General features: G+C 46.2%; 1 protein-coding gene across 1 annotated transcript; it reads right to left on the minus strand.

The window, feature by feature from the left end:
- Window positions 1-527: 527 nt before the first annotated feature.
- On the minus strand, window positions 528-11,640 carry LOC119407042 (ligand-gated ion channel 4). Its single transcript, XM_037673872.2, has 8 exons — window positions 11,504-11,640; window positions 10,901-11,058; window positions 9,762-9,806; window positions 8,011-8,120; window positions 6,175-6,307; window positions 5,494-5,648; window positions 2,188-2,414; window positions 528-902 (listed from the first exon to the last, which is right to left on the minus strand). The coding sequence occupies exons 1-8, from the start codon at window positions 11,589-11,591 to the stop codon at window positions 586-588; spliced, it is 1,233 nt and encodes a 410-aa protein (XP_037529800.1). The 5' UTR covers window positions 11,592-11,640; the 3' UTR covers window positions 528-585.
- Window positions 11,641-12,061: the final 421 nt, after the last annotated feature.

Consider the following 12,061-nt stretch of genomic DNA (forward strand, 5'->3'; position numbering starts at 1 on the left):
TCATCTCGTGTATAACATGTGTCGTGTCTGTCTGGCTCACCGGATACCGTTTAGTTATGCACTTTGCAAGCATGGGTGACACACGCGACGGGATGCTAAATTCGACAAAAAAAACACCATTATTATTTCGCGTCTCCGCAGAAGAATGCGTCTTCCGCAAAGGGGGGGCGACAAGCAATTACTGCATGCCCATTAGTAATCAAAGAGCTGTACACGCCTGGCAGCAGTGTACTTCGCGTTGTGGCGTTTGATTATTAGGTTAGGACTTAACATCTATAGTTCTCTTGCACACGGTGTGGTTATGGCGCACGCATTGCGTCATCTATTTATCAGAAGGAAACACGCACTAATCGATAAGTTTCAAATCTCCTCGAAACCAGGATGAGTGCAGGGATGTTTTGGATAAGTCCAACTGAGATATATTTAGTTAAATTGAAATTTTGGGTAGTCTCAGTGACTCCCGTGCGCTAACACAATGAAAAGACTAACGCTAAAATATAGTGCACCAGTAACATTTACTAGCGTTGACATGTTTTCAGGGTTGCAGATCCGACGTTGCTTCCCTCTTCCAAACGAATTGATGGCTCATGCCAAGATGCCGATAGCAGTGAGTCCGAGCACGATGAAGAACAGCCGGTCAACAGCTTGCGCCACAAGAAGCCAGCGCCTCCTTCGATCGCGAGAGTCGTCGAATGCAAGTGGGCGGAGAGGGTCTTCTGGCCTTGTCGACGTCTCCGGCTCTTGGTCGCACAGGCAAAGAATAGTTGCGGCTTTTCCAGACAGAGTCCGGTATAGGAAGTCAGGAACTTTAAAGCCTGAGCTAGAAGACAGCTGGTTCAGGACGAAAATGTTTCCGGTTGCAGTGACCACTTGCGCCATCGTCGAAATGCCCAGGAAGAGCACTGCGTGAAAATTAAATGATGTACCTCTCAAAACTGTGAATTAGCATTGTATATGGCGATATATTGTTCCCTAGCCGATCTCTACTGATTGTGTTTTTTTTTTCCTGTATATATTGACGTGCAAACACAAATAAGGTATGGTTGTTAGTCAGGGCCGTGTGTGTGTCCTCTCGTGTTTGACTTATTTAAGCGCCGTTCCATCGTACAAATTCGCTATGTACCAACCAGCTCAATTCAAGTCGCTAAGAAAGTGAAATAACTGCTCTAGACGAAACGAGCACGTGCCTTTGCGAAAACATAGAAGGCATCGTTCACGCTCGTATCGTTATAGGGAACCCAAACTCAAGTTTGGGTGCGCGCTCGCGCGGCTGAGCTATGCGGTACTAGGGCAGACGCTGCCCACGAAGGTGGTTTGTCGCCGGATTTGCCAGCGGCGGCGGCAAGGACACGTGTGCGCATGCGCTCCTCATTCGGCCCAGAGGACAACTAGTCAGCAATAGTTACACTGTGACGCACCACAGATGTAACCCAAGAGCTCTGTGCGTGCGCGGAAGCGGGGGTGGCAGTGTTGTGGCCGTGGATGCCCCCAGTTGCGATAAGAGCAGTGGCGCCGCTCGACGTTGCTTTGAATACCTATATGTAACGGCATATAATTGTTCATGAGAGGGAAATAAGTGTCCCCTATCTATTTGTATCACCACGTCGCAAGGGAAAGGGAAAGCATGGACATGTCTCAGAGAGAAGGTTCCTCAGCTAAAAAATTTGCCTAGATCCTTAATGTCATGATGGAATTTCCACCGCGGGCAATTTTTTCTCCAGATGTGAAACTTTCTGTGACGTCCAAATAGATTTTTTTTGCATCTTAATGCTGCCATAGAGTGGATGGCAATGTTCCATTTGTCCATTTTACAGGCTTCCGTAGAGTTGATTAGCCGTAGCAATATTTAATTTATACCTCGAGCTTTCGCTGACAGCAACGTGTCACTGACTAACCCCCTTGGTGTTGCTAACAGAAAAACAGCACCCTGTTCTTCTTTTAGAAACACCACTAGGTTAATCAAGACCAAGAGGTTAAGCTTTATAAAAGTGTTACGAACAGCTAGTCAATTCTCTGAAAGTCCACAAACTTAGAATAGTTTTGATCAGAGAATACACTCGTATTCTCATCCACTGAACCACAAGACGGGTACTAACCTGAATTCTGAACCTGAACGAACCTGAACAATGCACGGGCACGAACCTGAATTCTGTGCCTACGTTTAAAACACAAAACCGAGGTTCTCACGTATGTTCGACGTCGCCACAAACAACCCGAGGAATGTCGTCATCCTTTCCAGCATTAGCGCCACGACCAGGATGTTTAGGGCTACGAGTGTAAGCCGGCGCTCCGAGACCGGTGGCATCCAAAAGGCGGCGAGCATCGCTAGCGTCACGGCCACCAGGGGTACGGTGACAGAGTAGCGGTGACGCTTCAAGGACTTCCGCAAATGGAACGACACGCCCAGGGATGGCCTGCATCGGGAATGTTAAATCCACGTTACGCACCGTAACTTACGTACCAGTGATCCTAGCTATGACACTTCTCCAGGCTCAAGAGGTCCCAGCCCTGGCCGGGCGAGGAAGATTTTTCACGTGGATGGCCTTTGCAAGGAAACACCGCGGGAAACACTCACTCGGCTTGCGAAAGCTCTTGTACATTTTCTTTTAATGTCTGCTTTGATTTTCTTTTTGAAGCGAAGCTTCTCTTGTCTCATAATTGTCCTTGGCGTTGTAGGCAACGTTACTAGAACAAACTCAGTTTCAAAGCTGCGTATCTCCGCCATCGGAGGAGGGTGGTCCGAACGGCGGTCGCGAGAACTAGCGGCGCTGCAGTTCCGTCTTGCGCCACTATCGGCGCGTCGTCTGCTGCCACGGCTTAACGCTGCGGTCCGCCGCGCGGTTGCTCGCGGCAACTTTCTTATTGTACTAGTTAGGTGGATACTTAGGCGGATATGCATACGGTCGTCTGTATGCATTGGCCCGCGTGCGTTGTTCATTGATTGGCTAAAAATCGATGTTCGGTCTATATTGCCACGCCCACTTCTTGTTTTATTTGATGTATTCGGGTTTGACCAGCAAGGACGGTTATCAACGCTCGACGCTGTCCGCGAAGCACTGTACGAGAAGCTTCGCGATTGTAGTAGATCGTTTTGGTAAGATTGCGCGCTGCACGCGAATGTTCCAGCTTTGTCGAGAGATAACGCCGCCACCAGCGATATCACTGGAAAGTTCGATAGCGCCTGCATAAAAGCCGACGCGCTTGACTGCTTCAGTTGATCGACGGTCGACGCTCTGTTCGCCGCTATCATTGTATTGCTGTAGCTTGACTTTCAGTTTCCCGGCCACAAGTTCGGCCAAATAAAGAGTTTCATCTCGGACCTGCTGACTGCTGCCTTCGTCGACGTCACGACCCTGTGACAATATTTGAGCTGTCTACATTGCGCTTAACTTCCAAGCATAGGAGTTTCTAAGCGAATGAGGGTTTTCAGAGTAATTTTTATAACTACCACCACAATTTTAGCCGCTGCCGTCTTATCTAGACCAAGAACAACCCAACACGTTTGTAAAAGCCTTTATAGTGCACAAAGAAGCGTACTTACTCGAGATACAAAAACGTTCTAGAAAAACAGTACTCATGTTTCTACAATTTATTCAAAAAACTTTCTCGAAAAACATCACCAATGCTTTGCAATGTTTACAAGACACGTTTTCGCGACGGTTAAAGGGATACTGACCCAAAATCGGAAAATTTTACGAGAACTCGCTAAATGAAATCTCAGTGTGCGATTACATCGAATAGATGTCTTCTCTGAGCAATTTTTTCAGCGGATAGTTTATTTTCGGTGTCTCATCTTTCTACGTCGCATCCTTTTACGGCGCCTTAAACAATTCGAACAGATCGGCCGTGATGTGAGCACCGAGCAGTTATTCGCGCGTACTCTGTCGCTAGAAGAGTCGTCAGTATTCAACTTCGGTTTTCAACTTCACCGAGCAGATGTTCCATGCCCTCAGCACTTTACACTGTGCGACAGCCGTTTGCGTTTCGTGCTGTAACCGTTCACTACGCAACTACAATTATCTTTTGCACAAGTAAGTCTCCGTTCCCGAAGCAAGGTGTGGGATTGGGCTAGTTGGTATTCCATTATTAAACTGCTCAGCGCAAAAAATTCGACACGGTACACATAGAAAAGACGAGGACCAGCGCTGGTCCTCGTCTTTTCTATGTGTACCGTGTCAAATTTTTGAGCTGAGCAGCCCGTTCCCGAGCCGGCGAGTGTAAAATATTCCGCACATCTTGTTCAATGCCTCGTCGTAAAATCTCTCGAAAATCCACTGCTTTGAAGGCATAGCGACAGCTGACAACTGATCGAATGTTAGTGTGATGCAACTCTCAGTCTCGGTAGCGTATATAGGTAATCGCCTGCCTTTCGTTTTGGTGTTCTATTTCTGGCGGCTCCTCCAAACTGGGCACTGGACTTTCGCGGGACGCCGTGCGTTTTGGGGGGATTTGCGCCTCGGTCCCGAACATTTTGGCTTTGAAATGTGGGGTAGAAGTGCTGGTAACAAGCGCGGCACGGCACCGCGCGCGAGTTCCCACTTTCCACGTGCGATCAAAACGTCTTGTCCCGCAACGACACCACGATAGTGCTTTACAATGTCGTCACTCTCAAAATGAACGTCACAGACCTTGCATTTCGCAGTAAGCTTTCTATCTTTGCGATGCAAAGCTTGAATGGCGTAGGGTCATTTGGAGGTCCGAAGAAGTGTCGTGAAGCGGAGTCGTCGTTGCGGTAGCCGCTCTTGCAGCCCGGCGCAAAGCAAGTCGGCATACCGCACTGTGAATCTGTTCGCCCTCGTTACGCTTTGTACATCATACACGTGTCTTCATACAAGACGCTAAGCCTGGTCAAGAACAGTCGCAAAAATGACGAGCTAACAAAGCGCAGACGACGCTGTAACCCACGCGCGCTCGTACATCGGCGGCGCCGGTCACAACAAGCGCCAGCCGCGGGAGCTAGACGTGACTGCAGCGCCACTAGTTCTCACGACCGCCACGCGGACCGCCTCTCCGGCGGAGCTTTTAAACTGAGTTTGTTGTAGGTGTGACAAAAAAAGAAAAAAAACGGCGCCCGCGGGCGCGAAGAAATGCAGCCTTCGAAGGTACGCCGGTAACATACGCAGTTGCATGCGCCGTTTTCCAATAATTGACACTCTCTCGATCGCGGGGTTGTCTGCGATCAGCCCTTTCTGATATGGTAATCTGATCTTTTATCGTGGTCACTTGTGATTTCACGTTGCCATATTTCATTGTTGCCTGGATACGAACGCATGACCACCATTGTTGCATGTAGCAAGAGAAGTGTCGCGCAGCTCCCGACATAGAGGAAGGAAAAAAGTTAGGAGGGAACAATGCGAAAAGAAAGAAAGAAAGAAAGAAAGAAAGAAAGAAAGAAAGAAAGAAAGAAAGAAAGTCAGCCACACGCCAAACTTCGCTTGCCGCCATTTTCCCGATAGAAGGATGGCTCCATAATTTTTCTAATATTACACTCGCCTTTTGTACTCTGTGTAGTTGGTGTACGAAATGTTGGTTATAATCCACTCCGTCTTTTCATCTTCCTGAAATTCTTCCCAGACTTCCTTGCCTTCCACGAGCGCCACCTCACTGCTCTCGTGCGTGTCCAGCGTCACCACCAGAATCGTACAGACCTGCAAACACGTGCATAGCTAGACTTACATCGGTGCATTCACATTCTTCGGCTGCCCAAGTAGAAATGTCTGGACGAGGTTAAAAATGTCTTCCTTTGTGAAGGCTCCGCTTATGCGCTGCTGAATACGAAGCTGTTCAATATTGCAAGATTTACGACCCTCCACGTTATGGTAAGAGAGCGAGACGAAAACGCTTTAACGCGTGCTGAAAACACTCGACTAAATCCTTGTATCATATGGCTATGGGCCAATATATCAGACATAATGCAAACAAAGAATAGTATAGGAAAAATTATTTATTATTATTCATTTATCTGAAAAATGAAATGATAGAGTAGAAGGAAGTAAAATGGACAAAGAACAACATTGCGCAGGGGGCGATCCGAACCCACGCTTGAACAAGGCTTGGTTTTGGCAAGTTGTTTATGTGTCCAACTTATTATTTCTCTATTTCAATTTTAAAAAATGAAATTGTTTATTTTTCACGCATCATTAACTTGTTCGACAACAAAGTAAGGACAAATACCTGTTCGCCGGTCAAGAATGTCGCACTGTTGGCAGGGCACGGCATCTTGAACTTGGCAGAGAAGCAAAACCATGCAGTGCCATCTGATTGGATAGTGAGCAAGTGTCTCCAGTAGTCAAAATCATGGCCCATCCTGCGCAGGCAGGTGAATGTTCGATTCATACATAGAGAGAGAAGTGCTGGTCAGGTTAACTAAGTACGGACGGTTCACTACCCTACACAGCAGAAAAGAGGTTGTGTGAGCAGAATCAGCGATTAGGAGAGACGAGTAGGCTGCCGGCTCACGTATGTATGCCCACTTACGCCATGTGTCGGGTCTATGTGTCTGAGGTCTGTCCGTTTTAAAAATTTTGCAGCAATGTCCGCATTGTTTTATTGTGGTAGTATTTAAATGGATAATCGAGGCGGATTTTTGCCGTCACCATCGCCGTCATGTTCCGTATAAAATACAAGTCGATAACATCGCCCCGCGCGTCGTATGTTCTATGTGCGAGCGAAAGCTTGCGGAGGCTACAGGACACGGCTAAAGCAGAGATGAAACGTGACCGCCAGCTCAGTCAGCAAAGGGGCATGAAGGTCTTTCAGTGAAGAAGTGGGGGGAGGGGTGAGGGAGGGCTGCGTTGCTCGGCCAGTAAGTGCGAACTTTGATCAAAGATGGCGCGCGCTATCTCGACAGACATTAGTAGACGGCTCCTACCCTTGTACGTGATGCGCTCTTACCTCTTACTTCTCGTTGAGGCGACGGACTGCACGAAAACCACTAAGCTCACTGAAGTGGCTATGTTCACTTACGTTAGCGTTTTGTAGAGGTACGCGAGATCGGAATCTAATAGCCTTAGCTGCTAGCCTTACTTTGTTGTTGTTGCTACCACATTCATTGCTTCGCCCTAGCAGCGAAACTATGACTTTTTTCAGTGGTCGGCGCGTCAAATCGCATGCCTTGAAATTTGACAAAGGCTCAGCGTATCGTATGAACATTGCTATGACGGCACCTTTCTTTGACGCTTAGTTTTGACATATAGGGAGCAAAACTACATATGCCGTTTAGGTTATGAGTATGTGTCGTTCAGGATGCTGCTGCTTACGTACTGGCGGATCATGTATCTATCTCGCCTAATTCGACAAGACCCTTACATTCAGAAAAGCTTGTGTAGGGGCTAGTTAGAACATAATAATTGAAAAGGGCAGCGCTGCAAAGTTCACAGAGACGGCAGACAACAATCACACAGACGAAGCGCTTAGTCGACGTCGTTCTTGTTTGACGTCTTTGTGAACTTTGCAGCGATACCTTTTTCATCCAAGACCCTTACCGCCTTATTGCACTTCTCATATCGCATAATTCCACTCTGCCTCAGCGATGAAAAACCGCGATAAGTTCATGTTGAAGTTATGTTACTGATATTTTTTGTTACTGGTCCCGAAGACGTGTACGCGTATCTGTCATCTATAAAAGAAATTCATACTCCTGCACCTAGTGTCTACTTATAAGGGACGCGTGAGTATCCAATTTCGAATACAAACGTAATATTTTACTTTGGAGAAGTTATTCGATTCGTGAACTTAATATGTGGCATTTTCCAATATGCGCTGCACGGGTGGTATTCCAGTTATTTGAGTCTTGAAAATCAGCCGGCTTTTATGCCGGCTCTTCTGCTCTGTAAAAAAAAAAAAATTAGAGTCTTTAGAAAATCATGTTTTCTTTTCGTTTCATGTTATGTCTCTTAAGCGTTTTATACCTGCAAGATATTTCCGATTCACTAAATAACTCAGGTCTGTAATTTCTAAATACTTACTTTCGAGTCAAAACGTCACTCTTAGAAGGTTCCTCAAACTTACGCATTTATAACGTCCAGGTTTGGTGACCAGATTTCTCTCCCAAGCAAGTGGAGGAAGGTCCTGTTGTCGAACTCTTCCTGGTTCCAAGTCAACCGATGGTCGTGCCAGGACTGCGGCATAGGAGTTCGCGAATGAGCTCGTCTGATACAAACAACATTTAAATGTGCTCGCTTGCATTATGACCCGCAAGGCTTTTTCTTATCAACATTATCCAACCAAGATATCGTCTTCAGCAACATGTACCTGTCGCGAATCCCTTAGACTTATATATAGATACGTATTTTTATCCTCCATGTTTCACTAAAAATTATTTATGCTAGATCGAGATATAGAAGCTGCAGCCAGCATGACTGATTTGTATGCAATATCCAAAATCGCTTCTTTTCATTGCGCGGAAAAAGAAATGAGAAGTTACATAACGGCCACTGCACTTTCCTTAACGCACTTTTTTTTTCATGCATGCGAAAAGAAAAACAGCTTTAACAGTCGGGGTTCTGCTTGTATATTTTACCCCTCTTTAAAAACAAGATATAGCCTTCAGTTGGGAACGCTCCACGGCGATTCACGGCATGGCGATGCTACAATATTTCACGGTGCGGTTATTTATGCTCCTGTTAAGGACTTCGACATTACGTAGACAGCTCATCATCATCAGCCTGACTACGCCCACTGCAGTGCAAAGGCCTCTCCCATGTTCTGCCAATCAACCTGGTCCTGTGCTTGCTGCTGCCACTTTATACCCACGACGCCCCGCCACGGTGGTCTAGTGGTTATGGCGCTCGACTGCTTACCCGAAGGTCGCGGGATCGAGTACCGGCCGCGGCGGCTGCATTTTCGGTGGAGGCGAAAAGGTTTGGCGTGTAAACAGATTTAGGTGCACGTTAAAGAACCCCAGGTGGTTGAATTTTTCGGAGCCCTCCTCTACGCCGTCTCTCATAATCATATCGTGGCTTTGGGACGTTAAACCCCCGATATTATTACTATATTATTAGTTATACCCGCGAACTTCTTAATCTCATCTGTTCACCTAACTTTTTTCCTCTCCCTCGCGCGTTTGTCTTCTCTTGGAATCCAGTGAGTCACTCTTAGTGAGCAGCGGTTATCTTGCCTACGCGCTACATGCCCTGCCCTGCCCTGCCCATGTTCATTTCTTCTTCTTCATTTCGGCTAACATGTCCTAATACCCATTTGTTCCCTTACCCACTTTGTTGTCTTCTTACCCCTTAAGGTTACATCTATCATTTTCCTTTCCATTGCTCGCTACGTCGTTCTCAGTTTAAGTTCAACCCTCTTTGTAAGCCTCCAGGCTTCTGCTCCGCAGGTAAGTACCGGTAAGATGCATATAGAGGTACCAAGATGTTTGTCATGCTACGTCAGAAGTGTGCGTGTATTAATGTGTCTTTCGTCTTCGTATTAAATTCAGTTGAAAGCGTGCGCTTGTGTCTGTTTATTCTTGGCCTACGTTCTCAATATGAGCGCAAAATAGCCGTTCCTTGAATTTCTGCCACCTAGCTCCCGACCAGCATGCTTTTAAATTATATAATATTTCCCCTGCGAACAGTGTTGCCGGTTATGTATGCAGGCTAACCCCGCCTGCTGCAACACGATCACCACCACCACCATTTTGACATTTGTGTACACCGCGGATCAACGGCATCAGAAAGCATATCATAATTAACGGAGTTCTTTTTTTTTTTGCTCTTTTGGTATTGATTTCTTATATCACTGTTCGACTGAAAATGACGGCTTACCGCGCACAGCCAAAACACGCCCGTAAACCAGTCGCTTTCGCTCCTCTGAAAAAGAAACAAGGCTTGTACGTGTTTGTTCGACTTCATACACTGCCACCCACATAAAACCAATAAACGTGAAACCAAGGATAACATGCAGGTAATATGAGGAATGTTTCAGCGGTGCGTGGGGTTATATCTATGTGAAGGATAAGATGGTGTCAAATGTGATTTTTCAAAAAAAAAAACAAACTAGCAACGTTACTTATGCATTCACCTAAGAAGACTCGAAGGCGAAAGCCATCCATTTCAGCGCAGTCTTTTTTGTTTCGTGTCCCCCACTCAGTGGGTGGGCACTGCCTTATGCTATAATGATCAACCAACTGGCCCACCAGTACATATTAAGAAATTCAAGCGGTGCGGCTCATCATTTCGTCATCATCATTGGAACTTGAGGGGTCACGTGAGTAGCTGCACACTTTGTTGATAAAGTGCCCTATGATGATGATGATGATTATGAATTACAGCTCAGCCCTTTGTAACTGCTGGTGGCTTTCAACCACCAACTCGTTACGCAGTTCACACACGTGGTGTGACGCTTGTTACAATTCTACAACTCTGTCGTGCAATATTACATCTGTTAACGAGACTCCTCGCCCGACATAACGACTCTATAGGATGTTTTCCCAAAGCTTTTTCAGGCGCTGGTGTGGCTCTGTGATGGAATACTTAACTATCATTTAGGATACGTGGGTGCGATTGCGATTCGAACCCTGATATTCATTAAGGTCACGTGGGCTTTCATACCGCAAGCCGTGTTTTTCCTCTGATGAGGCACCTAAGGCTTTCGCCTTAATAAACTTGTAAGTAAAATAGCCTGGCTCATAGTTGTGGGCCGAAACCACGACGGACGCTGCTGTCCAAGTCGTTCTTTTTTCTTCTTATTTCACAGTCTACGCTTAACCCTATCGCTGTTAACATATTTAGAAAATAAAGGCTGTCAGTGATAAGATTACGTAGTTGGATTCGACTAGATACACGTTCGTTTCAGATTAATAACGCGTTCACAGCTTTAAATCTAGGTCTGTGCCAACTGAGAAGCTTACTAGTGTCTTGATTGCTTGCTTACAGGTTATGTAGTTGTAGTAATGACTCCTTACTACGTGCGTGATGCTCTTGAACGAAAAGTCAAGGTTTATGATGGTCGGCTCAGACGTGTCGTTGGTCGGCCTTGATGTCGCATCGTAGTTCCTCTCTTGAAAGAGGACCCTCCGAAGGCGCTCCACGTCCAGTTCGTAATTGCTGCCGCTTTTGTTTCCTGTGAACGAAGCCGCATTTTTTTTCTTTCTTTTTCTTCTTCAAAGACCACAGGATATACAATGGGGAGACTTGAGCACATGTTGAGCGCATGTTATTTTTTTCTTTCTGATGTGAGATCACCATGCAAAAAAAAAAGAACTTAAAAATGATGAGTGTTCATCATAAAAGTTATGAGAGAAGAGTGATGAGTAGGCACCTGTCTTCTTTGGTGAGCCCTTCATTGCTAAACAAAAAGAACAAGACGGTAGTGGATACATTGAATAGTAACACTAATAAGGAAGATGCCATCTTTAATATCATTAAGTGATTATGCCGTTGCTTGCCCAGAGTATACGAAAAACGCGATTCGCATCACGATTCGTCGACGCTGAAATAATCATGTGGCCCTGCCCTGCGCGAGTCACTATACAAAAGCGGTTACGGAGTCCGATGGGCGTGCTTACCGTTTTGATCAGCCATGACAGTGCCAATGACTAGCGCAAGGAAGACGAGTGATTTTTGAGGTTTCATCGATGGTTCTCCAGCTTGCATCCTGCGTGGAAAAGAGGAGCGCACTGCACCGCCAAGACACTTCTCACTAACCTCCCCGTAGGAGGCGTTCGTTCGTCTGTCTTCGGTTTCCGCGTTTGTCGGGCACTATACCGTGTTCTCCGCTCGTTAGGTCGCCTTCCTCCGTCAAGAGCCTGCGTGCTCCGCAAAGTTTTAAATAGCGCGTCATATACTTTCCTAATACATGAATCCCACGCCGTAAGGGTTCAATAGTCATAGCCGGTGTTATGCATATTTGGAAAATCTTTAACTACGTAATATTATTACGGTCACCGCGTAGTGATCCGCTACTTACTCCAAGTAACACTAAGCTGTACGGCGAATGAAAATAATGCCAGGTTTATTTTCGATCACCTTTTTTTTTCCGTGCACAATACACGTTTGTGTTATATGCACCGCAGATTTGCCACAGAGAAGAGAAGAAATAGTAGAGAAGGAAAGGCAGGGAGGTT

The sequence above is a fragment of the Rhipicephalus sanguineus genome, chromosome 10, assembly GCF_013339695.2.
Source record: "Rhipicephalus sanguineus isolate Rsan-2018 chromosome 10, BIME_Rsan_1.4, whole genome shotgun sequence".
Classification (NCBI taxonomy): domain Eukaryota; kingdom Metazoa; phylum Arthropoda; class Arachnida; order Ixodida; family Ixodidae; genus Rhipicephalus; species Rhipicephalus sanguineus.

Excerpts from the sequence above, each read along its gene's own strand:
- LOC119407042 (XM_037673872.2), bottom strand. The coding sequence starts at position 11,591 with ATGCAAGCTGGAGAACCATCGATGAAACCTCAAAAATCACTCGTCTTC. Across the intron at positions 8,121-9,761 it reads GCGTGTTTTGGCTGTGCGCG|TCCTGGCACGACCATCGGTT; the intron begins GTAAGCCGTCAT and ends CCTATGCCGCAG. Across the intron at positions 903-2,187 it reads TGTGGCGACGTCGAACATAC|TGCTCTTCCTGGGCATTTCG; the intron begins GTGAGAACCTCG and ends ATTTTCACGCAG.